We start from the raw sequence: 27,677 nt of genomic DNA, 5'->3' as shown, positions 1-27,677 counted from the left end.
GACTCTGCAGGGTGTGTGTGGCTGGTGGCCTGGTCTGCGATCGCAGCTGCCCCGGGGCAGAGCCGTGTGGGGTGGCGGTGTGGATGGCGTTGGAGGCACACGCGTGGGAAGGCCCGTGAACATACACCATTCCTACGTGTGTGGTGTGTCTGCATGTTTTCACTGTGTGATAGGTGTGTTTGCACATGCCCCGGGGCCTGTTCGAACCCAGGTGGAGAAACTGTGTACATGCCCTGTGCAGTCTCTCCATGCCGGTGGCTTCCTGGTGGCCAGGGCCCCCGGGCTCCCGGCCCCCCGCCCGGTCATTCTCAACCCACTTAGTACACTCGGGCTGTGTCCTGGGGCCTCTTGTCACAGCGTGGCTCCGTGTGAGCACCACAGTGAGCTCAGCTGGTCGTTCATTCCAGGGTCTTCTGTGAGGGAACTCGGTAACTCCAGCCCCCCCCACCGCCCCCCCCCCCCCGCCTGCCCCGGGCCCAGCTCCACAAAGCAGGGCTGCGGGCTCCCTCGGCACCGCCGCCTCTCCTTGGCTCTGATTGTGGTTTTGACAGCGCTGCGGCGGTCTTGTGTGTGTTTGTGTTGTGGTTCTTCTGTTTGTGGCAGGTGAGGAGAAGTTTCTAATTAACAGCACTCTCCTCTGCATTTAGATTAAAATGCAGGATTTGAAGCAAACGGTGCAGTAGTTGGAAAGCAGAGGTGAGGGTTGTGTGCAGATCTGCTCTTTGAGACCACACCGGGCAGGGCTCAGGGAGGCCTCCCTGGGGGAACATCCTGCCAGGGCCCTCTGGGAAGTCCTCGTGGGAGCTGCCCTCTCGCGCAGCCCTCGACTGTTGGCTGGGCTCCTGTGTGTGGTGAGCCCCGGCAGCCCACGTGAACGCACGGGCACAGCCAGGAAAGGCTGTCGGGAGGTGTGGCTCGTGTGGAAGAGGACAAGCTGTGGCATGAGATCCTGGGTTCAAGCCCCAGTGTTGGCACAAAACAAAACCCCCAAACCTTGAGCATGCACCCCTTTTTATAGACAAGAACGCCGTCACCCATCTGGGAAGGAGGCCAGGGCATTAGTCTTGGCTGCTAAATAACAATTACCCAAACATAATGACTTGGCCCAGCAGTTATCCATTATCTCTTGGGCCAGGAATTCACCAGGGTCCAGCCAGGCTGCCGGCCTCTGCCCTTGATGTCTACGCCTTAGCTGGACCCTGACCGCTGGGGCTGGAGTCACCCAGGGTTCACACAGTGTCCACCGGAACGCAGCTGGGAATCCCTCACCCCAGGGAAACAGCCAGGGGACAGAGAAGCCACAGGGCCGCTCACGTGCCGCGCAGCGCTGTGGAGCCTGGCCAGCATCGCCAGGAGGAGGATGTGCAGGGAAGGCCTGGCTGGCCAACTCGGAGATGGGATTCCATCAGCCACGGTCCGGAATTCAAGCCCAGGGTGGTCTGACTCCAAGCCTGCAGAGTTTTTGTTTTGTTTTGTTTTTTGTTTGCTGGTCCTGGGGCTTGAACGCTGGGCTTGGGCTCTGTCTCTGAGCTTCTTTTGCTCCAGGCTAGCACTCTACCACCTGAGCTGTAGCACCACTGCTGGCTCTTTTTTTAAATATGGTACCGAGGAATCGAACCCAGGGCCTCATGCATGGTAGGCAAGCACTTTACCACTGAGCCACCTTCCCAGCCAAGCCTGGCTTCTTAACACGGGCTTCCATCTCCAAATCTACCAAGGATTCTGTAACCAGGGCCAGGCCAAACCAACCCCAGGATGCTGCTGCCTGGCCAGCCGCGACTCTCCCCGTCTGGGCTTCCCTGTGGCAAGAGCACCAAGGGAGAGAGCGCATGCCCTGCCCCACGCCCAGCCTGAGGGAGGACGCAGCAGACGCTCCACAACTCCTACACACGGACAGAGGTCGGCAGGACACACACCCTCCCACGAGGCCACCGGGGAGACCTCCAGCAGAAGGCCCCACTCACTCCCGAGACCCTGAGGGGACGGGGGCCGGGAGGCTGGCCCACCCAGCCGAAGCAGAGTCCACAGCCCCAGCCAGTGCAGCGGAAGTTAGACAGACCTGGGCGGTAGGGCTGGCTGACAGGGGTCTGAAAACAGGGCCCCGGCCAGCCACACCAGAAGGATTTTCTTGAGAACTAGGGGATCTCAGAGAACCAAGGTGCTTCTTTTCTCCTCCCTCCCTCCCTCCCACCCTCCCTCCCTCCCTTCCTTCCTTCCTTTCTTCCATCTTTCCTTCCTTTTTGGGGGTACTGAGATTTGAACCCAGGGGCTCATTCTTGCTAGGTAGGTACTCTGTGACTTGCACCATGCCTGAAGCCCTCTTTATATTTTTTTATTTTTTATTTTATTTTATTTTATTTTTTGTCAGTCACGGGACTTGAACTCTGGACCTGGGTGCTGTCCCTCAGTTCTTCAGCTCAAGGCAAGTGCTCTACCTCTTGAGCTACAGCGCCACTTCTGGTTTTCTAGTGGTTTATTGGAGTTGGAGTCTCGAGATCTTTCCTGCCCGGGCTGGCTTTGACCCTCGATCTCACATCTCAGCCTCCTGAGTAGCTAGGATTACAGGCGTGAGCCATCGGTGCCCGGCTCTTTATATTTTTTTATTGGTAGTAGTATAAAACCAGAAGTCAGGTTATGAAGCCATCCTCACTTTCATTATTTTTTTTCTTTGATCGTGAGGCTTGAACTCTGGGCCTGGGCACTGTCCCTCAGCTCTTCAGCTCAAGACTAGCGCTCTACCACTTGAGCCACAGACACTTCTGGTTTTCTGGTGGTTCATTGGAGATAAAAGTTTCACAGACTTTCCTGCCTGGGCTGGCTTTGAACCGCAATCCTCAGATCTCAGCCTCCTGAGTACCTGGGGTTACAGGCCACTGGCACCCGGCTCATTCTTTTTTAAACATGATCTCGTTTATTGCTCAGGCTAGCTTAGACCATGGTTTTTCTAGTTATGCTTCCTATGCAGCAGGGATGACAGGGTGAGCCACCAAACCCAACTTGTTATTGGTTGAGATGGGATCTCGTTAACTTCCTGTCCGTGCCGACCTTGAATCCCAGATCTTTCTCGCCTCCGGCTCCCAAGCGTGAGGATGAAGTGTCTGATCCTCTCCGGCTCAGGGTGACGGTTTTCAAAAGCGCCGTGTTGTAGTTAGCTCCCTGTGTGCACCCACGCCAGGGTGGAGCGGCCCGGCAGCGCCCAGCACCGCACCCCCGGCCTCAGAGCCTGGCGGAGTCAGCGCACACAGAGCCACGGCCGCCAGCCGGGGAGGGATGCGGGAAGGGCAACAGAGGCCAGATAAACCAAAGAAAGCAGGTCTGTGGATCTGCTCAGGACATGGCCTCCCTAACCAGAGCAGGGGCCAAGGAAAAGAGCAAGACTGCTCTTGGGAAGCCATTTATGTAATTCCTGAAATGGAAGCCCTGATGACAGAAGGGAGGAGACTCGGGGCATAGAACGGAGGAAGGCACGTGAAAACCTGAAACGGGACAAAGGCCAAACCCAGAATGTGAGGCATTGGAGCTGGGGCACCCCAGGAAAAAGCCAGAAAGCCAATAGAAGAGAAGAGTGACCGGAGTGTCCTGACCAACCGTAAACCCCACAAGCTGAGCTGAGGAGCGAACGGTGACATCTCAAAGGAACGCCCAGCACTGAGCACGCACAGAGCCACAGGTACGCTGGCCCCCGCCCGTGATCCGAGGCACTCAGGAGACAGACATCAGGAACATTACCATTCGAGGCCAGCTTCTGTCTCCAAAACCACCAGAGCAATGACGGTGCACGTTGTGCTTCAGGCTGATCTGGGCAAAAAGCAAGACCCTCCCTGAAAAAGGAAAACAAGAGGAGTGGGTGTGTAGCTCAACTGGCAAAACTCCTGTGTGGCCAGCGAGGGCCTGAGTGCCAATCCCACCACTTCCCCAACTCAAGAGCAGACTTTGGAGCCTCTGATTCTGAGGGAAAGTGATTTACAACCCAGAGCGGCTACTCCAGCACCACAGATGATCAGGTCTCCGAAACTGAGTCGCTGCGCACAATTGCCAGAGAAGGGTGTGAAGACTGTTCGGACAAGGCACAACTTTGAGCCCCAAAGGAGGAAGGTGAAGAGGATTTAAGTGGGGACCGTGGCCCCCATGCCCGGTGGGGGACGCAGCAAGCCCTTCAGTGCATCTGGAGGGGCAGGGAAACAGACTGTAACTGAGAACACTCGATGGGGAGAAAGAAGGAAAACAGCAGAAACCCAGGACACAAAGTGCTCTTGAAAGCAGGGCTGTCACCTACAGGCCTACCCAAGGGCCACACTTTTCTCCTAACTTGAATGTTCAAGGAAGCCGAGGCAGAGAACTCTGACCAGCTCAACATATTCTTCTTTGGCTAAAATCCAGCTACTCCGGAGGCTGAGATCTGAGGATCACGGTTCAAAGCTAGCCTGGACAGAAAATCCCATGAGACTGTCATCTTCAACTAATGACAAAAAAGCCAGAAGTGGAGCTGTGGAGTAAGTGGTAGAGCATTAGCCTTAGGCAAAAAGAGCTCAGGAGCAGTGCCCAGGACCCTAGTTTAAGTTCCAGAACTGACAGACACACAAAAACATTTTATATTGCTTTATCATTGATTTTTTTGTATTAATTTAGATTTTTTTTAATTGCATGGAGCTGGGTACTAGTGGCTCATACAGGATCATGATTCAAAGCCATCCCAGGCAGAAAAGTCCATGAGACTCCAGTTAGCCAGCAAAAAGCCGGAAGTGGAGGTGTGGCTCATGCAGTGGAGCCACCAGGCTTGAGTGGGAAAACCTAAGCAAGAGTGCAGAATCCCGAGTTCAAGCCCCTAGTGCCAGCCCCAAAAACAAAAGCACTGAGAGATAGCTCAGAGCCAGCGCCAGTGAGACCCAGCTCCCTCCCAGAGCTGCAGAAACAAGCAGACTTAAGAAAAGGAAGTCTGGGGGTGACAGGCAGAGCTGGCAGTAAAGAAGTCATGGCTCAGAGCTGTGTGAGTGCTTGGAGTCTGAACGAGGCCCCCCAGGGCAGTGTTGGTGCTTGTGTGGCCGGGGGAATCTATGTTAAGTCCTTTTCTTCTGGGAATTTGACCAATATGACCACAGCAATTTAAAATATGAAGCAATTCATACCAAACTGAATTCAAATAAGGAAAAACGTTCATCCTCACACACTCAGAAGCTCTGGAAAGCCAGCCGGGCCCTCTCTGGGGAAGGGTCCGGGCAGACAGCGCGTGCAGAGGGAGGCAGTCTGATGGCTGGCACTCAGCATGGGCGTCTATGGGAAGCTGGCTGCCCACCCACAGGAATCCAGACATTCCCACAGCAGCTCCGGGGGAAATACCATGTACAGACAGAAGACACCGGCAGAGCGACTCTTGCGAGTGACTGGTTCCTGGTCTTCTTTGCTGTCAGTACAGCTGCAGTCACACCTACAGCCATTTTGTGACGGGGCTCGCTGTCTCGCCCCAGCTGGCCTCAACCTCTAGGTCCTCCTGCCCCCACCTCCTCAGTAGACGGGGTTACAGTCATGCACCACCATGCTCAGCCGTTTAGGTACTTTTTTCTTTTGCCAATTCTGGAGCTTGAACTCTGGGCCTGGGCGCTGTCCCTCAGCTCTTCAGCGCAAGGCTAGTGCTCTACCACTGGAGCCACAGCGCCACTTCCAGCTTTTTTCTTTTTGCTTATGTGGTGCTGAGGAAGCAAACCCAGGGCCTCAGCATGCAAGGCAAGTGCTCTACCACTGAGCCACCTTCCCAGCCCCATTTTTAGCTTTTTCTGAGTAGTTTATTGGAGCCTCATGGATTTTGTGCCCAGGCTGGCTTTGAACCTCAATCCTTTGATCTCAGCCTCCTGAGTAGCCAGGATTACAGGCATGAACCACTGATGGCCAGCTTGTATTGTTGCATTTTAATGAATGTTGAGGTCATTGATTTAGGCATAAAAATTCTGTATGTTGAAAAGACATATAGGGTTAAATGGCTGATAAAACAGGGAGGAGAAGCTTGGAGGCTCACATCTGTCATCCCAGCCACCCGGGAGGCTGAGATCTGAGGATCATTGTCAAAGGCAGAGAACTCTGAAAGATTCCATCTCCAAAATAACCAGAAAAGCCTGGGCTAGAAGCTTAGCTTGAGTCATAGAATACCAGCCAATTAAGCAAGCTTAGCTCAAAACTCAGTACCAGCACCAGAAAAAAAAAGTGAGAATGCAAATAAGTAGTGATACAACAAAGAAAGTTCCAGTTATGGGAAGTGGAAGAAGAATAACTTGGAGAATGTACCAAAGAGCAAGAAATGGAAACAGAGGCCTGGAACCTCTGTTCTGGAAGAACCCAGTAAGAGGAGACAGAACACAGGGCCTGGCTTCCCACCCTGTGCACTGAGGCCGTCAGATCAGATTGAGAAATCAGTTTTGTGGGGCAAGGGTGTGACTCAAATGGTAGAGCACCTGCCTAGCAAGTGGGAGGTGCTAAATTCAAATCCTAGGATTGACAGAGAGGAGGGGAGAGGGGGGTGGGGGAGGTGTGAGTTGTGTGTTGTACCTCTATAATCCCAGAACCCTGAATCTTAACTTTGAGACCATCCTGGGCTACACAGGAACTGACGTATTGGGGCAATCGGGACAGCAGCTCCTCACCCTACTGCCTGAGATAGGCCAGAGGCTGCGTGGGAGTGGAGGCTGGCATAGGGGGAGGGGGGAGAGCCTGAGGTGGGGGGGTGGCAAATCAGCCATCCTTGGCTGTCTAGCATTCAGGCTCTGCCTGGGAGGCCCTGGGTGGCCCTAGGTGGCCCTGGGCCACTGCTGGACCTGCTGGACACTGAGCCGGGCACTGTGATACGCCCACAATCAGTCTGGTCGCAAGCTTGTAGGTGGTGTCCAGAGGCCCATGGCCAAAATGATGGTGCCCACAGGGATTCATCGGGGCCCTGTACTGAGGGTTCCGGGGCTCCTGCTTGAGGGACAGCAGGGCTGGGAAGAGGGCCCACACCTGGACTCAGCCCTGGGGGCCAGAGGCGGGGAGGGGTGGCGGTACAGAAAGGCCGCACTGCCAGCTGCCAGCCCCAGCAGCTGCCTGACATGCAGGCGGTAGGAGGAAAGTGGCGCCAGGCCCAGCCACCGCCATGGGAAAGACAGCGGCTGTGGCCAGGCCAGGGCTGTGGCCAGGCCAGGGCTGTGGCCTTGCTGCTCGGGGACGGGGGATGAGGGGGCTGGGACTCACTCGGGAGGTGGGGGGTAGGCCCCTGGAGGACCCTGGCTTGATCTTGTGACACCGGCATATCAGAGCTGTGGCCGCTTTGAGGGCCGATCGATGCGTGGAGGGGCGGATGGGCCTGGAAGCCAGGCAGTGCAGCACCACAGCGGTAGACGCGTGCTGACCACTGATCCTGCTCGTCCTTCCTGGATCCGTGCTCCGGCACCTGGGTCTCAGCCCCTCCCTCGGGAAGGGTCCCACATCTTACCCAGCCTCCGCCTCCCAGGACAGCAACGCCCACACGGGGCTTTAGACCGGCCACCCTACCCACCCTTGAAGGGAAGGCTGTGGTTACTCATTGAACCCAGGAAGTTGTAATCAGGACATCTTCTGGCAATAACCACAGGACCAAAGGCCTCTGGACGCTCTCCCGGCAGGCGCGCCCTCTGTCCGTGCCGCGGGCGCGGTGGCACAGGGCGGCGTGGAAGCACACTCCTGGGACTGGACATGCGGACCAGCCTGTGGCTCTGGGCCCTGGTGGCCGTCTGTGCCGCAGACTCCTTCCGGGACAGGGCCGTGAGCATCATGAAGGAAACACCCGTGGTGGATGGGTGAGTGGCCGCCTGGAGACGGGGAATGGCAGGGCGTGCGCACCTCACCTGGCTGGGCCTCAGTTTCCTGTGGGGTCTCTGGGTAGCCAAACTCCGCCAGAGGAGAAGACAGGATGGGGAGGGGACAGAGGGGGAAGGGGACAGAGGAGGGAAGGGGACAGAGAGGGGAAGGGGGAGAGCGGGAAGAGGGATGGGGGAGGGGACAGAGTCGTGGGGGGGACTGTGAGGGGGAGGGGACAGAGTCGTGGGGGGACTGTGGGGGAGGGGACAGAGTCGTGGGGGGACTGTGGGGGGAGGGGACAGAGTCGTGGGGGGACTGTGGGGGGAGGGGACAGAGTCGTGGGGGGACTGTGGGGGGAGGGGACAGAGTCGTGGGGGGACTGTGGGGGGAGGGGACAGAGTCGTGGGGGGACTGTGGGGGGAGGGGACAGAGTCGTGGGGGGACTGTGGGGGGAGGGGACAGAGTCGTGGGGGGACTGTGGGGGGAGGGGACAGAGTCGTGGGGGGATTGTGGGGGGAGGGGACAGAGTCGTGGGGGGACTGTGGGGGGAGGGGACAGAGTCGTGGGGGGATTGTGGGGGGAGGGGATAGAGTCGTGGGGGGACTGTGGGGGAGGGGACAGTGTCGTGGGGGGACTGTGGGGGGAGGGGACAGAGTCGTGGGGGGACTGTGGGGGAGGGGACAGAGTCGTGGGGGGACTGTGGGGGGAGGGGACAGAGTCGTGGGGGGACTGTGGGGGGAGGGGACAGAGTCGTGGGGGGACTGTGGGGGGAGGGGACAGAGTCGTGGGGGGACTGTGGGGGGAGGGGACAGAGTCGTGGGGGGACTGTGGGGGGAGGGGACAGAGTCGTGGGGGGACTGTGGGGGGAGGGGACAGAGTCGTGGGGGGACTGTGGGGGGAGGGGACAGAGTCGTGGGGGGACTGTGGGGGGAGGGGACAGAGTCGTGGGGGGACTGTGGGGGGAGGGGACAGTGTCGTGGGGGGACTGTGGGGGGAGGGGACAGAGTCGTGGGGGGACTGTGGGGGAGGGGACAGAGTCGTGGGGGGACTGTGGGGGAGGGGACAGAGTCGTGGGGGGACTGTGGGGGAGGGGACAGTGTCATGGGGGGACTGTGGGGGGAGGGGACAGAGTCGTGGGGGGACTGTGGGGGGAGGGGACAGAGTCGTGGGGGGACTGTGGGGGGAGGGGACAGAGTCGTGGGGGGACTGTGGGGGGAGGGGACAGTGTCGTGGGGGGACTGTGGGGGGAGGGGACAGAGTCGTGGGGGGACTGTGGGGGGAGGGGACAGAGTCGTGGGGGGACTGTGGGGGGAGGGGACAGAGTCGTGGGGGGACTGTGGGGGAGGGGACAGAGTCGTGGGGGGACTGTGGGGGAGGGGACAGAGTCGTGGGGGGACTGTGGGGGAGGGGACAGAGTCGTGGGGGGACTGTGGGGGAGGGGACAGAGTCGTGGGGGGACTGTGGGGGAGGGGACAGAGTCGTGGGGGGACTGTGGGGGAGGGGACAGAGTCGTGGGGGGACTGTGGGGGAGGGGACAGTGTCGTGGGGGGACTGTGGGGGGAGGGGACAGAGTCGTGGGGGGACTGTGGGGGGAGGGGACAGAGTCGTGGGGGGACTGTGGGGGGAGGGGACAGAGTCGTGGGGGGACTGTGGGGGGAGGGGACAGTGTCATGGGGGGACTGTGGGGGGAGGGGACAGAGTCGTGGGGGGACTGTGGGGGAGGGGACAGAGTCATGGGGGGACTGTGGGGGAGGGGACAGAGTCGTGGGGGGACTGTGGGGGGAGGGGACAGTGTCGTGGGGGGACTGTGGGGGGAGGGGACAGAGTCGTGGGGGGACTGTGCGGGGAGGGGACAGAGTCGTGGGGGGACTGTGGGGGGAGGGGACAGAGTCGTGGGGGGACTGTGGGGGGAGGGGACAGAGTCGTGGGGGGACTGTGCGGGGAGGGGACAGAGTCGTGGGGGGACTGTGGGGGAGGGGACAGAGTCGTGGGGGGACTGTGGGGGGAGGGGACAGAGTCGTGGGGGGACTGTGGGGGGAGGAGACAGAGTCGTGGGGGGACTGTGGGGGAGGGGACAGAGTCGTGGGGGACTGTGGGGGGAGGGGACAGAGTCGTGGGGGGACTGTGGGGGGAGGGGACAGAGTCGTGGGGGGACTGTGGGGGGAGGGGACAGAGTCGTGGGGGGACTGTGGGGGGAGGGGACAGAGTCGTGGGGGGACTGTGGGGGGAGGGGACAGAGTCGTGGGGGGACTGTGGGGGGAGGGGACAGAGTCGTGGGGGGACTGTGGGGGGAGGGGACAGAGTCGTGGGGGGACTGTGGGGGGAGGGGACAGAGTCGTGGGGGGACTGTGGGGGGAGGGGACAGAGTCGTGGGGGGACTGTGGGGGGAGGGGACAGAGTCGTGGGGGGACTGTGGGGGGAGGGGACAGAGTCGTGGGGGGACTGTGGGGGGAGGGGACAGAGTCGTGGGGGGACTGTGCGGGGAGGGGACAGAGTCGTGGGGGGACTGTGGGGGGAGGGGACAGAGTCGTGGGGGGACTGTGGGGGGAGGGGACAGAGTCGTGGGGGGACTGTGGGGGGAGGGGACAGAGTCGTGGGGGGACTGTGGGGGGAGGGGACAGAGTCGTGGGGGGACTGTGGGGGGAGGGGACAGAGTCGTGGGGGGACTGTGGGGGGAGGGGACAGAGTCGTGGGGGGACTGTGGGGGGAGGGGACAGAGTCGTGGGGGGACTGTGGGGGGAGGGGACAGAGTCGTGGGGGGACTGTGGGGGGAGGGGATAGAGTCGTGGGGGGACTGTGGGGGGAGGGGATAGAGTCGTGGGGGGACTGTGGGGGGAGGGGACAGAGTCATGGGGGGACTGTGGGGGGAGGGGATAGAGTCGTGGGGGGACTGTGGGGGGAGGGGATAGAGTCGTGGGGGGACTGTGGGGGGAGGGGATAGAGTCATGGGGGGACTGTGGGGGGAGGGGACAGAGTCATGGGGGGATTGTGGGGGGAGGGGATAGAGTCGTGGGGGGACTGTGGGGGAGGGGACAGTGTCATGGGGGGACTGTGGGGGGAGGGGACAGAGTCGTGGGGGGACTGTGGGGGAGGGGACAGAGTCGTGGGGGGACTGTGGGGGGAGGGGACAGAGTCGTGGGGGGACTGTGGGGGGAGGGGACAGAGTCGTGGGGGGACTGTGGGGGGAGGGGACAGAGTTGTGGGGGGACTGTGCGGGGAGGGGACAGAGCAGGGAGGGGACAGTGGCTGGGCCCCCAGCTCCAGGCCTCAGCACAGGGCTGGGGCTCCCCGCAGAGGGTCTGACTGGAGGAGCCTTGTGTCCAGTCTGGGCCTCCGGGGTGAGGGTGTCTCCCTCGGGTCCTCAGAGAGCCTGGCCCGGGGCCCACGCCCTGGTGCCCACCCACCGCTGCCCGCTGCTGGGTGACCTCTGACCTCGGAAGGGTGCTTGCCCCAGCCCCACGCTGCCCCCCACAGCCCATGTGCCTCCAGCTTCCTTCACCCCACTTTCCCTGCTCCCCCTCTGGGTCATCATGAATATTCATGATCCCCGTGACCCCCAGGCTCCACACACAGCCTGGCCACAGGCCCAGGTGGCTCTGCCCCGGGGAGACACAGAGCCTTCCCATTTCTTCTTGCTGTGGACTGGGGAGGTGGGTGAGGCAGGCCAGGAATGGCCCCCACACATGCTGGGGGTGGGAGCCCCATCCCTGACACCCAGGATGGAGGGGTTTCTGACACAGGCCGTGTGTCCTGGGGGACTAAAGCCCTCGGAGGCCAGCCTGCGCGGGCCTCGCCCACCCCTCTTCACCTCGCTGACAAAGGCGTGTGGGCAGACACTCCAGGTCCCAGCCGGGCCTGTTCATGGGGAGCAGGACAGTGGCAGGGCGGGGGGGGGGGGGGGCCGGCTCTGGAGGCCATCTGGCTGCCGTCAGGTCTGGTGAAGCTGCCGGTGAATGGCAGGCAGTCCACAGGCAGTGTCGACAAACAGGACACCGTCCTGAGTGCAAGGATGCCGGCGTGAGGGCAGCAGAACAAGACAGGGGAGAAGGCAAACTCAACAGACCAACAGACTGGAAGCCTGAGCCGTGCCGGTCTTCTAGCAGGCCGGAGAAGCAAGGACAGCTCTCCAACTGAGGTCCCCTCTCACTACATTTACTTATTCATCGTTTCTGTTTATTTAGCCAGTCCTTATTTAGCCAGCTCTACTTCCAGCTATTTTTTTTTTTTTTTTTTGGGTCCGGTCATGGGGCCTGAACTCTGGGCCTGGGCGCTGTCCCTCAGCTCTTCAGCTCAAGGCTAGTGCTCTACCACTTGAGCCACAGCACCACTTCCAGCTTTTTTTCTTTTTGTTTATGTGGTGCTAAGGAATCAAACCCAGGGCCTCAGGCATGCTAGGCAAGCGCTCTGCCACTGAGCCACCTTCCCAGCCCCCTTCCAGCTTTTTTGAGTTGTTGATTGGAGGTAAGAGTCTCACAGAAGGCTGGGAATGTGGCTTAGGAGCAGAGTGCTTGCCTAGCGTGCTGATTCCTCAGTACCACATACACAGAAAAAGCCAGAAGTGGTGCTATGGCTCTTGTGGTAGAGCACTAGCCTTGAGCACAGAGAAGCTCAAGGACAGAGGCCAGGCCCTGAGTTCAAGCCCCAGACTGGCAAAAGTAAATAAATAACTACATAATAAATAGAGTGTACTTTACTGGGGGGAAAACGAGAGTCTCACAGACTGTTCCTGCCAGGCTGGCTTCGAACAGCAATTCTCAGATCTCAGCCTCCTAAGTAGCTAGGATGACAGGCTCTGGGCCGTGGTTTCCTTTTATTAGGCAGGGAGAGCGAAGTCAGGCGGTACAGATCCAGGGAAGCGTATCACAGGGACAGAACAGCAACTGGGGCAGAGGTTGCATCTTACCATGAGTTAGGGGGAAGAATCTGCTTTACAGGCCAATAAACGGTAGGGCCTTCAGTTCAAGGCTGTCTCCAGACAGCTGGAAAGGCTGTGGGAGGTGATTCAGATTCAGGGAGGTCTGTGGCAAGAGCAGTTTTATGGCTATCAGGGGCAAAGGTGAGTGTTTTAAGTCGTTTTCCATGGGTGTATATTGCAGCCATACTCAGTGCTGGGTACTGGACATCAGGCCCCAGGGTTACATCCCTGGTGGGAGCAAGCTGTCTTAGTTTGTCGGCTATGGGGCTTGATCTCAGGGCCTGGGTGCTGTCCCTGAGCTCTTTTGGTCAAAGCGAATGCTCTACCACTTTGAGCCACAACTCCAGTTTTCTGGTGGAGTTAATTGGTGATGAGTCTCGTGGATCCTCAGATCTCAGCCTCTGAGTAGCTGGGATTACAGGCGTGAGCCACTAGTGCCCAGCATCAGCTGTTTTCCAAAAGTGTCCTCCAGAGGCTGCACAAGATGAACTCACCTAAGGATGTGTTTTTCAGGGTGGAGCCACACGACTGCATTAACAGTTATTCATTTAAGCCCCACAACTTACCCTGAGGGAAATGCTGAGGTATTGGGCGCCTTGTCAGCCATCTTTTGCATGCAGATCAGCTAAGCGCAGATGCAGGTCCTCCCGAGGGGCAGGCTGGCCTGGGCTGTTCTTGAGCACTGACCTGAGGCTGCTTGGGGCCCCAGGGCTCCGGGAGGGGCTGGTCCCAGGCCCTGCTAGGCAGGGTGGAGGTCCAGGAGGCCTTTGAAGAGCCTCCCCATACCCGTCTGGCTCCCCTGCCAGCTTCCTCTATGGAGGACCTTTCTCCCCACCCCCCTGCTGCTCTGAGAAGAATGGAGGAACGTCACCGACCAGGGATCCCCTGGGGACCAAGGTGGCAGCCTGGGTAACCTCAAGTCCTGCCCCTGGCATTTGCTGGGGGGAGGACAGAGCCGGGTGCTCCCCCTGCAGGAAGCCAATTTAATCTTTGAACTGTGGAGTCAGGTTTGTCCTAGTTGTTCCTGCTGACTCCTCCCAGCCCAGGGCTGTTCTGAAGGGAGTGGGCCCTGCTCTCCCTCCGCCCAGGGGAGGACCCGTCCATTCCCCAGCTCACACTCGTCTGGCCGTGTGCTGCTGAGTTGGGAGCTCACTTGTGCACGGTGTGTCCGGGTAACGTGACCTGTGACCTCCCCGCGGTGTCCTGGGGAGTCCTGGCGGAGTGTGAACACCAGTGGGCAGCCTTGCTCAGTAGCCAGGATGCCACGACCCAGCGGGGCCCTCCGACCTCCCTAGGCACAATGACCTCCCCTGGCAGCTGCTGAAACTGTTCAACAATCAGCTGCAGGGTGAGAAAGCCAACCTGACCGCGCTGACAGGCACGCACACCAACATCCCCAAGCTGAGGGCCGGCTTCGTGGGGGGCCAGGTATGCCGGGCAGGGGCCGCCCCGGGGGCTTCCAGATAGAAAGACCAGAGGCCCTCAGCCCCTGTCCCCTCGGCCCCCAGTTCTGGTCTGCGTATGTGCCCTGTGACACCCAGAACAAGGACGCTGTGAAGAGAACGCTGGAGCAGATGGATGTGATACACCGCATGTGCCAGCTGTACCCTGAGACCTTCCAGTGTGTCACCAGCAGTGCAGGTGGGGTCCCGGCCCGGCCCGGCCCGGCCCTTCACAGGCTTCCTCTGCAGTAAGCTCCAGTGCTGGTGCTGGGTCGACACTCAGCGCCACCCTTCCTCCTGCTCCTCCCAGGCGTCCGGAAGGCCTTCCAGGAGGGGAAGGTGGCCAGCATGATCGGTGTGGAGGGTGGCCACTCCATCGACAGCAGCCTGGGCGTCCTGCGGACACTCTACCACCTGGGCATGCGGTACCTGACCCTCACTCACAACTGCAACACTCCGTGGTAAGTGCCCACTGTGAGGATGAGGCTTCTCAGGAGGCGAATGTGGCCGACACCTGTGGGCCAGGGTCGCGGGTTGGCCAAGGCCTGTGCCCACACCACCCCCCGTCCCCACTCTGTCTCCAGGGCTGACAACTGGCTGGTGGACAGAGGGAGTGACGAGGCCAGGAGCCACGGGCTGTCACCCTTTGGGCAGGTGAGGGGGGGACGAGGACCTCGGTCCCTGGAGAGGGCAGAGGGCCGGAGGTGGGGTCAGAAGAGGGGGCTCACTCCTCATAAGACAGAGCTGGCTGCCGATGCCCAGGGTGGAACTCTCTAGAACTCTGTGGCCCATGACTGGCCTCTGAACGTTGAGTCCCTGGGGGCCAGTTAGCGCCCGGCCCAGTGCTCTGCACGCTGAGCAGGGCGGGGTGGGCCGGGATGTGGACCCCAGCCCCGCCTTTCGCCAGCACGTGGTGAAGGAAATGAACCGCCTGGGCGTCATGATCGACCTGGCCCATGTGTCAGTGGCCACCATGAAGGCTGCCCTGCAGCTGTCCAAGGCTCCAGTCATCTTCAGCCACTCCTCAGCCTACAGCCTGTGTGATAGCCGCCGGAACGTGCCAGACGATGTGCTGCAGCTGGTGGTGAGGGGCCGGGCATGGGGGGCACACAGAGGGGGGACGGGCGTGGAGAAGGATGGGCATGGGGGACAGGCATGAAGGGGGGCAGGCAGAAGGGGGACTGGGCACAGGGGGGTCTGGGTGTGGAGAGGGTGCTCAGGAGGGGGGCCCAGGCACAGAGGGGGGCCTGAGTGTGGAGAGGGGTAAGTGTGGAGGGGGCTTGGGAGCAGAGGGGGGCCCTAGCCCCCACAGCTTCCTCCTGCTCAGCTCCACCTGTCTCTGAGCAGAAGAGCACCCACAGCCTGGTAATGGTGAACTTCTACAACGACTTTGTGTCCTGCAAAGAAGAAGCCACCCTGTCCCAAGTGGCTAGTAGGTTGGGAGTGGCCATGAGACCCGGTGAGGGGGGGGCGGGGGCTCCGGGGGACCCACACATGTTACTCCCACAGACCACCTGGACCACATCAAGAAGGTGGCAGGTGCCGAATCTGTGGGCCTTGGGGGAGACTTTGATGGTGTGGAAAGGTAAAGGCTGGCCATGACAGGGCTGGGGTGGTGGGCATGGGGTTGGAGGGAGGCCCGGGGGTGGAGGAAGAAAGCTGTGCTCAGGGCAGCGTTCTAGAAGCCTGCTCTCCTGACCCCCGGCTTGGGAGCAGCCATCTGCAAAGCCTGGTGCTCTTGACCTTGGCACAGGCTTCCTGTGGGGCTGGAGGACGTCTCCAAGTACCCAGACCTCATTGCTGAGCTGCTCAGGAGAAACTGGACAGAGACAGAGATCAGGGGCGTGCTGTCAGAAAACCTGCTGAGGGTCTTCCTCCGTGTGGAGGAGGTGAGGATGAGTGGCCACTGGTGTCCCCACCCCTCCCCTGTGCTGGGCCAGCAGCTGACCAGCCTGCGTGTCCCCAGGTGAGCAGTCCTCAACAGGCCCCTGACGATGAGCCCATCCCACTGGACCAGCTGGATGGCTCCTGCAGGACACAGTATGGCTACTCAGCTGCCCCCGGCCTCCACCACCAGCCAGGGGCCTTGCTGACCTCCCTGGCCACACTGATCTTCAGCCTGAGTCTTCTGTGATACCTGGGGGACCAGAACCCACTTCAGAGATCCTGGAGCTGAGAGAAGACAGCTGAGTCTGGAGTCCACAGCCCCAGGACCCCACTGCCCGTGTTCGAGCCCCACCTTCTCCTGAGTAGACACCGGGCTTGCTGGTGGGGTGGGGGCAGTTGGGGTGAAGCCTAATGGACCACAATGAAATGGATGGTCCCCTGAGGTTCTGCCTGTGTTGTCAGCACCCCAGCCACAGGGCTGCGCTCCTGAACAAAGATGGACCCAGGTGGTCTGGAAGCCACGGGCTGAAGGGAGCTCAGGCCATCTGGAGAAAGGTTCTGCAGAGACACTGCTCAAAGGGGTGGCCAAGCTCCAGTGGCCATCAGTAGCCCATCACATGCACACATCTCCCTCACGAATGCATGCAGGCACACGCGTGCATATACACGCAGCCTGGTACACACAGGATCTGTCACAGACACACAAATGCCACATGCAGACAGACACATTCACCCTGGGGGTGTAGGAATCTGCATTTGCAGAACAGTTCCTTTGATTCAGCCTCTGGGGAGTGGAGAGCTTCCAGATCCACCACACACCCCACAGGGGTAGAGACCACCCCACCCTGAACAGAGACTCAGCCTTCAGAGGCTGCCGTGAGGCTGTCTTGTGAATAACCTCATGACCACAGAGCATTGCCACTGCCCCCTCCTGACCCCAGTCAGTGTCAGCACTCGGGCGGGGCGCCCCTGACCCCAGGTCCACAGGGGGTGGGGTGCCTGGGCGTCATGGAGCCCCCTCCCTGCAACACACGTTGGATGCACCGTCCCTGGGAAGAGGTTGGAGGGCCTCACGCCTGGGGGCTGGCCCAGCACCATCCAGGCCAGGCCAGCTGGGGAGCGTGGAAATGGAGGCCTGGCCCCAGGGCCATGGGCCCTGACACAGAGCCATGCCTTCACAGCCCTCGTGATACCACCAGGCAGCTCCACCACCCAAGTAGAGCTCAGCATCTTGACTGCTGCTGACAACTTTGGGTCAACTTAAAGGGAAAAGGTCCAGTGAGTTCCTGAGGCTCCCCTGGCCAAGCTTGTAGAGTGGCTCCCTCTGGTGGAACTCCCAGTATTGGATCTAAAGTAATAGCTACAGTAAAAATCACCCTGAATCACCAGAGGATGCACCTGGCCTGCCACCCAGACACACATCTGGTCCCAGAGGGCTGAGAGCTGCAGTAGGTTTTCAAGTGTCCCCCCATTCCTTCCTTGGGTCGACCTCCCTCCCCAGAACAATCCAGTGGGAGGCTGGCCGCACAGAGGCTGGGTGAGGCCCAGCCCGTCCTGGTGCGGCCAGACTCTCCACCTTCTTGGCTGTCTCTACTTAGAAGGGCTCACAGTGGCCCACACTGAGCAGTAAACCTGCTAGTCATCAGGACCAAGAAGGAAAGACAAGCGCACAAACACTAGAAACAACACAGAACAAACGCAAGCACAGAGAGGAGACCGTGGCAGTAAATTCTGAAGCAAGGGGCTGCCCAGGTGTGTGCACATGCGTGTGCAGAAGCAGTCTGCGTGTGCTGCGCATGTACAAGTGCACACAGCAGCAGTGTTCACACACATGCATGTGTGCAGCCAGTTTATGCACATGTGCTGCACACACGTGCACACAGCAGCAATCGGCATGTAATGCATGTGTAGCAGCAGTCTGTGCGTGCACACGTCTGTGTGCAGCAGAAGTTGTGCAGTTTTACACGGACAGTCTGGCCTGGGTTGTGAGGCCCCACAATGGAATGCCAGGATGTGGCTCCTGCCAGCAAAGTGTAAAAGCAGGCCAGCACTGTTTTCATACAGTCGATAGCCAGGTGAGACACCTGTGCTGCTCTATATTGTAAGGAGAGGCAATTAGCAAATCTAAAACACTTGTGTAAAATAGCAAGCTGAACCAATCTGAAGCACTGCAAATAAGCAAAAAAAAAAAAAAAAAAAAAAAAAAAAAAGGAGGGCTGGGAAGGTGGCTCAGTGGTAGAGCGCTTGCCTTGCATGCCAGAGGCCCTGGGTTCGATTCCTCAGCACCACATAAGCAAAAAAGAAAAAAGCCGGAAGTGGCGCTGTGGCTCAAGTGGTAGAGCGCTAGCAAAAACAAAAATGAAGAGGCTGGGAATGTGGCTTACTAGTAGAGTGCTGGCCTCGCCTGCACGAAGCCCTCAGTTCAATTCCTCATACCACATAAAAAGAGAAAGCCAGACGTGGCACTGTGGCTCAAGTGGTAGAGTGCTATCCTTGAACACAGAGAGGCTCAGGGACAGAGCCCAGGCCCTGAGTTCAAACACGAGGACAAATTTTTTTAAAAGATTAAAAAAACAAAAACAAAAACAAAAAGTGGCCGGGCACTGGTGGCTCACACCTGTAATCCTAGCTACTCAGGAGACTGAGATCTGAGGATCATGGTTCAAAGCCAGCCCAGACAGGAAAGGCCATGAGACTCTTATCTCTAATTAACCACTAGAAAACCGGAAGTGGTACTGTGGCTCAAGTAGTGGAGTGCTAGCCCTGAGCTGAAAAACTGAGGGACAGTGCCCAGGCCCAGAGTTCAAGACCCAAGACCGACCAAAAAAAAAAAAAAGTGAAGAAATGAATGACAGGCAAATTCTCACTGTCAAAGACAGCTCAAGAATGTTACAGCAGATGGCACTGGTGAGAGTTGAACTAATGAGGGTGAAAGAGAATGAATATGGCCAAAGTAGGTTGTCCCAATGGATAAAAAAGACAAGGAAACCTGCTGCCGTTGTGTTAAAGGCAGGCGTGGGGCTGCCGGCTAGGAAACTGGAATACGCTGTATATATGCATAGAAATGTCACAACGGAATTGCCTTCTACAGCTAGTGTACAACCAAAAAAAAGAGAGACAGCTTAATTGGAGTCGGCACGGCAGTTCACACAATCCCTAGGATGAGAAGGCTGAGGAGTGGACTGTGGAGTTCAAGGTCAGTGTGGGCTGCATAGCAAGTCTCTAAAATAGATGTTACGGAAGTGGTGCTGTGGCTCAAGTGGTAGAGAGTTTGCCTTGGGCTGAACAGCTCAGGGACAGTGCCCAAGCCCCAAGTTCAAGCCTCACGACAGACAAAAATAAACAAAAGACAGATGTGGGGCTGGGAAGGTGGCTCAGTGGTAGAGTGCTTGCCTTGCATGCATGAGGCCCTGGGTTCGATTCTTCCACACCACATACACAGAAAAAGCTGGAAGTGGTGCTGTGGCTCGTGGTAGAGTGCTCACCTTGAGCTGAAGAGCTCAGGGACAGTGCCGGGCCGAGTTCAGGCTCCACAACCAACGACAACACAAAGCAAAACCCCAAATGTTATACATAAGGAGAGGGCCTTATGCTGTGTGCACTCTGATGCCCACACTGAGTGCTCTTCACGTGGTGGCAGCCACACCGCTGGTGGAGGCAGTCTGTAAGCGGCATCCTCTGCAGCCCTGGCTGCTGCTGGGCTGAGCAGGGCAGCCCTGCAGCCCTGCACGCCCTGAGGTGCTGGGGGCAGAGCCCTGGTCCATGCCTCCGTGGCCAGCTTGAGCACTGCACACTAGACAAGCTCAACACTTTCCAAGTTTTGTTAGTTGAATGTTTTTCAAGATGAAAAAGAAACTAGCACCCAAGTTCTCGTGCACTTCGCTGGGGGGGTGGGGGGGTCTGTATTTCTTGCACCCCTGCCTCTCTCCTGTCTGCCCTCTACAGACACCTATTCAGGCTCTTGGGAGAGGCCGGGTGATGCCTCTAGGCCCCCCCAGCCACACCACGGCAGCCAAACAAAGCTCTACGAGGTTTACAGGCATGTTTATTCAACAGCATTTTAATAAGGTCCCATGTCCAGGCTGCGATGCACCTCCGCCCACTAGCCCCAGAGGGAACCCCGCACCCTGGGATGGGGTAGCAGATGCCCCAGTGGCTTCCCAGGACAGGCAGCAGCTCCCCTCGACTCCTAGCACGAGTGGATCTCAGGGAGCCTGGAGGGACGGGGCTGGACTGTGCCTTGAGAGCCCACATCCAGGCCCTGCATGTCACCCGCCTCCCTCCGCAGCACACCTCGAAACCCAGAACACAAAGAACCAAACGTAGCGAGTCCGAGTCCAGGCAAGTCCCCATGTTTCTGAGTGAGCCTGTGGTCTCGGGGTAGTGCCGACACTGCTCACCACTTGTGCTGGACCCAACATCCCACACGCTGCCCACTTCTACTTTGGCAACAACAAAACAAACAAAAACAAAAATAAAAAACCAGGATCGTCAAGAACATGAGAAAAGTTCAGGAAACAGAAGAAACGAACAGCAGCCTGTGCCAGGCCCCTCTGTTTACCCACAGCCAGGGGTCCACTGCACAGACAGCTGTGGAGTGCCAAGCCAGCCAGAGACCTGGCCAGGCCCTCGGTCAGCCACGCTTCTTCATGCGCAGTCAGGAGCAGGAAGCCAGAGAGAGACCCAGGGGCATTCCACCGAGTGAGAGGCACAGAGGGGGTAGCTGAGTGAGGAGCCGCCATCAGCGCCAGGGCAGACACAGAGCAAGCTCAGCCCAGGACACCTCCGGGGGAGGCCAGCAAGGGTAAGCACACCAGTGTGGGTGTGCCTGGACTTGGATCGGGGCAACAGTTCTGTCCCTGTGGGCTAGACAGAGGAGCCAAGGACAGGAGGCCCGAGCAGGCTCATCCACTGGTGATTACAGCCAACACCCTTGGCCTACAAGGACAGAGAGGAGGGCCACGGCATGTTGGTGGCACTGGACATCCTCTGGCACACACAGGTCCACAGTCATCTCCTCGGAGCTGCTAGGCAGCGGGTGTCTTGGACCCTCAGACCCAGTCACTGGACACCGAGGGCCCCCAGAGCTGTGACGTCCACACGCACTGCTGGCCAGACCCTGCCAACTCCACACAAGCAGAGGACAGAGCAGCCTGCCAATCTCCTGGCTACAGTCACAGAAGCCACACACACAGGTTTGTGCAAACTCAACAGTGGGACAAAGATCCACCTACACCTAAAAGAAACAGGATCAGTTCTGAGGCACCAACCGGCCTGGCATGTGGGAGAGCCAGGCCGGGCTGCTGCCCAGCTCTGCAGGTCAGATGACTCTGCAGGTCAGATGACTCTGCAGGTCAGATGACTCTGCAGGTCAGATGAGGCCGGCACACTGGGGGAGGGGCGCAGGAGTCTCCAGCACAGCACAGGCAGGGGTGTGCCACCCCTGGAAGGTACAGCTAATTCCTCAGGGCGGCCAACCTGGAAATCAACGGGACTCTGGTGAGACTGGCACGGGGCAAGAACTGCCACAGCCCTGTGTCTATGCGAGACGCCAGCTGGGCACCAAGGCCTCTTCCTCACCCAGACCCTGTCATCATGTCCCCCAGCCTCAGCTTTTCAAGGCCGTCCTGGGGTAACATAGTGAAAGGCGCTGCAAACAGCTGAGTACTATGCCATTCTTTTTTTTAATCCTCTCCAATCTTGGGGCTTGACCTTGGCCTTGCTGCTGTTCCTGAGCTTTTCTCAAGGCTGGTACTTTACCACCTAAGCCACAGTGCTACTTCTGGCTTTTGTGAGTAGCTGACCGGAGATAATAGTCTCATGGACTTTCCTACCTGTGATGGCTTTGAACCATGATCCTTGGGTCTTAACCTAGTAGCTAGGATTGCAGGCATGGGCCACTGGCACCTGGCCATGCCATTCTTTTTTTTGTCAGTCATGGAGCTTGAACTCCAAGCCTGGGCGCTCTCCCTCAGCTCTTTAGCTCAAGGCTAGTGCTCTACCACTTGAGCCACAGCGCCACTTCCAGTTTTCTGGTGGTTTATTGGAGAGAAGAGTCTCATGGACTTTCCTGCCTGGGCTGGCTTTCAACTGTGATCCTCAGATCTCAGCCTCCTGAGTCTCTAGGATGAGAGGCGTGAGCCACCAGCACCTGGCTCCCCAATGCCATTCTTAAGAAAATTAAAGATTTTCTTCCAAAGTGAGCAACATGCGGTCCTGCAGCTGACGCCAGCTCCTGGCTAAAAACCTGGGCTTGCAGCTGGCCAGGAGGAGGCCTGTTCTAGGCCCAGTGTCCTCCTGCTCTCCCTGAGACTACGCTGTGGAGGACAGGCCTCCCAGGCTGTCCTCAGGGCTCCACACTCACACCCCCAGCACCATGCACTCCGGGCACAGCAGTGGAGCCCAGCCCACTGCCCTACCTCCGGGAGAGCTGGTCCTCCTGGCTGCGCGCGGAGCTCTCCCCAACAGCAGCAGCGCCCTCAGGCAGCTGGCTGAGCTGGTCCAGGACCTCCAGGCCGTTCTCCTCCGCAATCTGCACAATGAGGCTGTCCACCTGCTCCTGAGGGGTGGTCAGCGTGGTGGCCGAGCTCATGGAGTCCTCCATCACCTGTGGATGGGTGCACGCATTCTGAGCAGCCGCACCCGGGCGCGGGTGCACGCACCCTGAGCAGCCGCACCCGGGCGCGGATGTACTCTGAGCAGCTGCACCCTGGCGCGGCGAGCCTCGCTTGCTCTCCATCCACACGTGCCCTTCCAGCCTCCACACTCACTTACCCTGCCTGCAGTCCACCTCCAAGGAGCACTGTCCACACCTCTGTGCTTCCCAGAGGACAGGCGCCCTACCCTCTCCAGAGGTTCTCAGAGGAACCTCAGCGACCAGCCTGGGAGCCGCCCTGCCCGCCTGCCTGCCCTGGTCACATACCGATGTGTGCACATCCAGGTTCTGCACCTGCTGCTCGAACCTGTCCATCACCGCAGACACTTTCTGTAGATCCATGGCACTCAGAGCCTTGTCTAGAGCTTTGGTCACCTGTGCCATGTTCTTGGTCACCTGGGACAGGAACAGAATTAAAGGCAGGCCAGGGTCACCCACCGACGACAGGGCCTCTGGACCCTGATGGGTGCCCAGAGTCTCAGTAACTGCTGCTGACTACACGCATGCACCAGGGAGACCAGCGCGTGGGCCTCTAAGGACAGGTAACAACACTGTGGGGGGCTCTCTTGGCTGTGAGTCAAGCCCACGTGCGTGCTCCCCAGCCGGCCAGAACAGGCCTGCCTCTTGTGGGTGCTGCAGGACCCGGGCCCACTTGGCCGCTTTCGGGCCCTGCTGCACTCCGCCCTCCCCGATGCTGACCCGGCCTCCTGGGTGTGCCTGCCACCCAGCCGCCAGGGCCCGCCCTCTCCCGCCACACGGCACTCACCCCCTTCATGGTCACAGCCGTCTGGACCTTGGAGGCCACCGCGTCCACACGGGACGCCATGCGGAGCCAGTTCACACTCTCGTTCTTCTTGCGGATGGCATTTTCAGCATACACTCGAGCACATTCCACATTTTTCTGCTGCAGGGCCTAAGATTCAAGAAGAAATAGTCACAGGAGAAATGTCTGTGGGAGAACTAGCTTTGTCTCTATCAGCCTTGCCTGCTAGAAGCCTGGTGCAGACCTCCCTGGGCAGTTTGCTGTCATGGGGATCAGGGGCTTTCTGTTTTCCCCCGGTGTACAATGAAAACATCCATGACCTTCACAGATGTGCACTGCCCACCTGCCACACCCAGAGCAGGCCGTGGAGGCTCCACACCCACAGTGGTGCTTGGCCCACAGCAGAGACTCCCAAGTCCTAACTGCACAGGACCAAGTGGTAGGAGGCGTGACACACGGAGTCCAAAGGCGCCAGAGCACAGGTGCGGAAGGTGAGCACCCGTGACACGGACCACAGCCGGGTCTTGCCACAGGCTCCTTCGCCCTGAGAGCCAGAGTGGGTGAGAATGCAAAACACCCGCAGCTCCAGGGCTCAGGTGCCATGAGACACCATTTTAAGAGCTGGCCCAGCCTGGGCGGAAAGTCTACGTCAAGAGCGACCACCCCTCTTTCCTTTTGCACTGCCCATCTTTAGGCAGGGGCACCTTCCAGAAGAGGCGCCAGCAAACCTCTAACCCTGCCACCCATGGTACCCCCATGCATCTGCCTAATGCTGAGCCCAGGACGCAAGCTCAGCAGGACAGAACTAGACGAGCATGGTGAGACAGGAGGCCAAGACAGCTGGGAAGCCACGTCCTACATAATTCAGGTGAAGCCACCTCAGAGTATCAGGAGGGAGTAAGAGAAATTGACATGTGGAGAAAATGAACAAATGCTGGGCACTCATAGTTCTGATGTGGACACTCTCCATTCAACTGTGATGGCAGTAAGTACCTTGCACAAAAGGAAGACAGAAAATAAAAGCAAGGGGAGAAATGAAAGGAGTGGAGACTGGAGACATCACACACCTTCTTTACTTTGGCTTGCTCGGCCTTGGAGTCCTTCTCGGCCTTTTTGGCCAGCTTCTCCAGTTGTTTTGCTGTGAACTGAGCAGAAACCATAAGGCTCCAAGCAGCAACAAGCAGCTCACCTTTCAGACCAGTCCTCGGGCATCCCACTACCGTGCCCTTTAGTCCCCTTCAGGTGAAAAGCCCTCCACAAACACGGCTCTCCTGAGGGAGCGCTCACACACCACCTCAAGAAGCTTCCGGGCAATGCGGAACAATCCCAGAGATACACTTTATAGCTGTGACCTCTCTCTAGCTCATCAGGGAACCGGGGATAAACAAGAAGCTAACCCTAAGAGTATTTAAGGGAAAAGGAACATTATCAGGAAGCAGGGATATTAAGCTATCCACAGGACTCTCCTTCAAACAGGATGCCAAAGGGTTCCAGGCCACGGTTTTAAACACTTAGCAGAACATCAAGGCATTCACGTAATACCCAAACTGTGTTTCTTTCTTTTCTTTTTTTTTTGGTCGGTCCTAGGACTTGAACTCAGGGCCTGGGCACCGTCTCTGATCTTTTGCTCAAGGCTAGCACTCTACCACTGGAGCTACAGCACCACTTCTGGCTTCTTTCTGTTTATGTGGTACTGAGGAATTAAACCAGGGCTTCATGTATGCTACACAAGCACTCTACCACAAAGCCACCTTCCCAGTCCACCAAATTGTGTTTCTTAAAGATAGAATACACTCAATCTTTCATGGATAAGCCCAAAGGATCTGCTTTTTCTTAGCCAGAAACAAAGGAAAAAAATGTCACTCAGATTCATCAATAACCCTGCCCTTGTCAGCAGCCACTCAACTTTCATAATCTGCCCTTGACCCTGTGTTCCCAAGGTTCTGAGGGTGTTTTGTATTATTTGTCCTCATTTGTTAATCACCAGGACAGGACTGGGGCAAAAACGGTCATTAGATACATACCTTCAGCTGGAACAGGGTATCTGCAAAGACAAGGCAAATGGTTTCAGGATATTAAAAAACATGACAAGTAGCACTTTTAACAAGCAGATAGATTCACTAAGATATATGCAGACTCTAGAAGCTGGCACAGAAGGCAGTTACCATATGACTCAGGACTTTGAAGGGAGACAGACTAGTAGCTAGTCCTAGACCCTTGTTAGCCATATAGCTCCAGCCAACAGACCATCCCTAAGTGGTTTATCAAGAACACATGGAGCTGATTGCTGATGGTGCACACCTGTAATCCTAGCTATTCAGGAGGCTGAGATCTGAGGATCCTGGTTCGAAGTCAGTCCAAGCAGGAAAGTGCAAGAGACTCGTCTCCAATTAACTACCAGAAAACTGGAGGTGATGCTGTGGCTCAAGTGATAGAACACTTGCCTTAAGAAAAAAGAGCTGAGACAGTGCCCAGGCCCTGAGTTTAAGCCCTACAACCAACCAAAAGGCGCAAAAGAAAAAAAGAGCTATTCATTTGTCTTACAATTTGTACAACTTTACGAAACATGGGATCTTTTCTCAACTTCATAGTATTTGTGTTTTATACACACACACACACACACACACACACACACACACCCCTTTTTGTTGTTATTGGACCTGGAGCTTGAATTCAGGGCCTGGGCGCTGTCCCTGAGCTTCTTTTGCTCAAGGTGAGGGCTATCCCACTTGAGCCACAGCACCACTTCTTTTTTTTGGGGGGAGGGGTGGTTGTGGGGTTTGAACTTTTGAACTAAGGGTCTGGGAACGCTTTTGCTCAAGGCTGGGGCTCTACCACTTGAGCCACAGCACCACTTCTGGTTTTCTGGTGGTTAATTAAGAGTCTCAAGGGAACCTTTCTGCCTCAGCTGGCTTTGAACTGTGGTCCTCAGACCTCAGCCTCCTGAGTAGCTAGGATGACAGGGGCAAGCCACCAGCACCACTTGTTTCTAAACTACATCATCAGTCTTGGGACACCTATGTACTCACTCACCTGACTGTGCTAAATAAATCCAAGGTTAAACAGAAACTGCTACACATGCCCACAAGCTTGTGAGACGAGTAGTTCCGGACTGATCTCAATTTACTACCTTTGTAAGCAAACAGTGACACTAGATGGCTGAAAGGGTTCACCCACCAATCCAGAATGAGCTCCCACCGGAGCTGACTAGGGCATCGGCCCATCTACCGGCTCTCGGGCAGGCACTAGCCAACGAAGATCACCTGGCAGAACCACGCTGACCGGCACCACCCAGCCCTGCCCATCCCCTCCTCCCCGCCTCAGTTTCCGCCTGGCCTTGGTGGGACCAGGCTGAGGAACAGGAGCCGAGGAACCTGTCGCGGACCGGAGAAAAGGCCTCAAGAGAAGACTGAGGAACCGGTGGACCCGGCCCGTGGGGGCGCGCCTCCTGCACAGCAGCGTCCCGGCTAGTCCTCAGACCGGCCCGCGCCCCGGCCGCCCGCGCCCCGGCCGCCCGCGCCCCGGCCGCCCGCGCCCCGGCCGCCCGCGCCCCGGCCGCCCGCGCCCCGGCCGCCCGCACGTCGGCGGGGCCCGCACCCCGGCCGCCCGCGCCCCGGCCGCCCGCGCCCCGGCCGCCCGCGCCCCGGCCGCCCGCACGTCGGCCGCCCGCACCCCGGCCGCCCGCGCCCCGGCCGCCCGCGCCCCGGCCGCCCGCACGTCGGCGGGGCCCGCGCCCCGGCCGCCCGCGCCCCGGCCGCCCGCGCGTCGGCGGGAGGCCGGGCGAGGACCCGCGGGCGGGCCCGTCCCGCAGGGCCGGCTCTTCCGAGCGCCTCGCGGCGGCCCGGGCGGTGCTCAGGCCGAGGAGGGCGGGACGGGGTGGGGAGGGCCCGGGCCTCCGGCGGAGGCCCGACACCGGCCCCGGGGCCACGCCGACCTCTGAGCCGAGCCCGGGTGCGATCTGCGGTGGAGGCGGGAGCAGACACGGATGTGAGATGGGCCGGGGGTCCACCCGGCGGCGGCCCCTTACCGTCCATGGCCAGTCAGGCAGCGCAACCGGGGCTTGGCAAGAGGCGGCAGAACCGAGCGCGGCGCCCGCGGCCACTTCCGGGGTCTCCGCGACGTCCGGTTGGGGACGGCTATCGCGAGAGGACGCAAGGCCCCGCCCCTCACCCTGGGGCGGGGCATCGCGCGGTTTCCGGGGCGACCGCTGGGCAT

General features: G+C 58.8%; 2 protein-coding genes across 2 annotated transcripts; one reads left to right on the top strand and one right to left on the bottom strand.

Annotated features, from left to right (window-relative positions):
- The first annotated feature begins 7,597 nt into the window (after positions 1-7,597).
- Dpep1 (dipeptidase 1) lies at positions 7,598-16,486 on the top strand. Its single transcript, XM_042702228.1, has 10 exons — positions 7,598-7,799; positions 14,011-14,143; positions 14,224-14,356; positions 14,468-14,618; positions 14,742-14,811; positions 15,065-15,241; positions 15,505-15,589; positions 15,667-15,742; positions 15,911-16,046; positions 16,124-16,486. The coding sequence occupies exons 1-10, from the start codon at positions 7,696-7,698 to the stop codon at positions 16,289-16,291; spliced, it is 1,233 nt and encodes a 410-aa protein (XP_042558162.1). The 5' UTR covers positions 7,598-7,695; the 3' UTR covers positions 16,292-16,486.
- A 3,583-nt stretch (positions 16,487-20,069) lies between these two features.
- On the bottom strand, positions 20,070-27,598 carry Chmp1a (charged multivesicular body protein 1A). Its single transcript, XM_042702236.1, has 7 exons — positions 27,490-27,598; positions 25,487-25,506; positions 24,530-24,607; positions 23,466-23,612; positions 22,967-23,095; positions 22,464-22,651; positions 20,070-21,522 (listed from the first exon to the last, which is right to left on the bottom strand). Exons 1-7 carry the CDS (start codon positions 27,494-27,496, stop codon positions 21,501-21,503), a joined length of 591 nt encoding a protein of 196 aa, XP_042558170.1. The 5' UTR covers positions 27,497-27,598; the 3' UTR covers positions 20,070-21,500.
- Between the last annotated feature and the right edge of the window lie 79 nt (positions 27,599-27,677).

Source organism: Dipodomys spectabilis, unplaced genomic scaffold (genome assembly GCF_019054845.1).
Source record: "Dipodomys spectabilis isolate Male_0828 unplaced genomic scaffold, ASM1905484v1 ptg000318l, whole genome shotgun sequence".
Taxonomy (NCBI): Eukaryota; Metazoa; Chordata; class Mammalia; order Rodentia; family Heteromyidae; genus Dipodomys; species Dipodomys spectabilis.
Note: the sequence above shows the minus strand (reverse complement) of the source record. Positions and strands in the feature narration are given on the sequence as shown.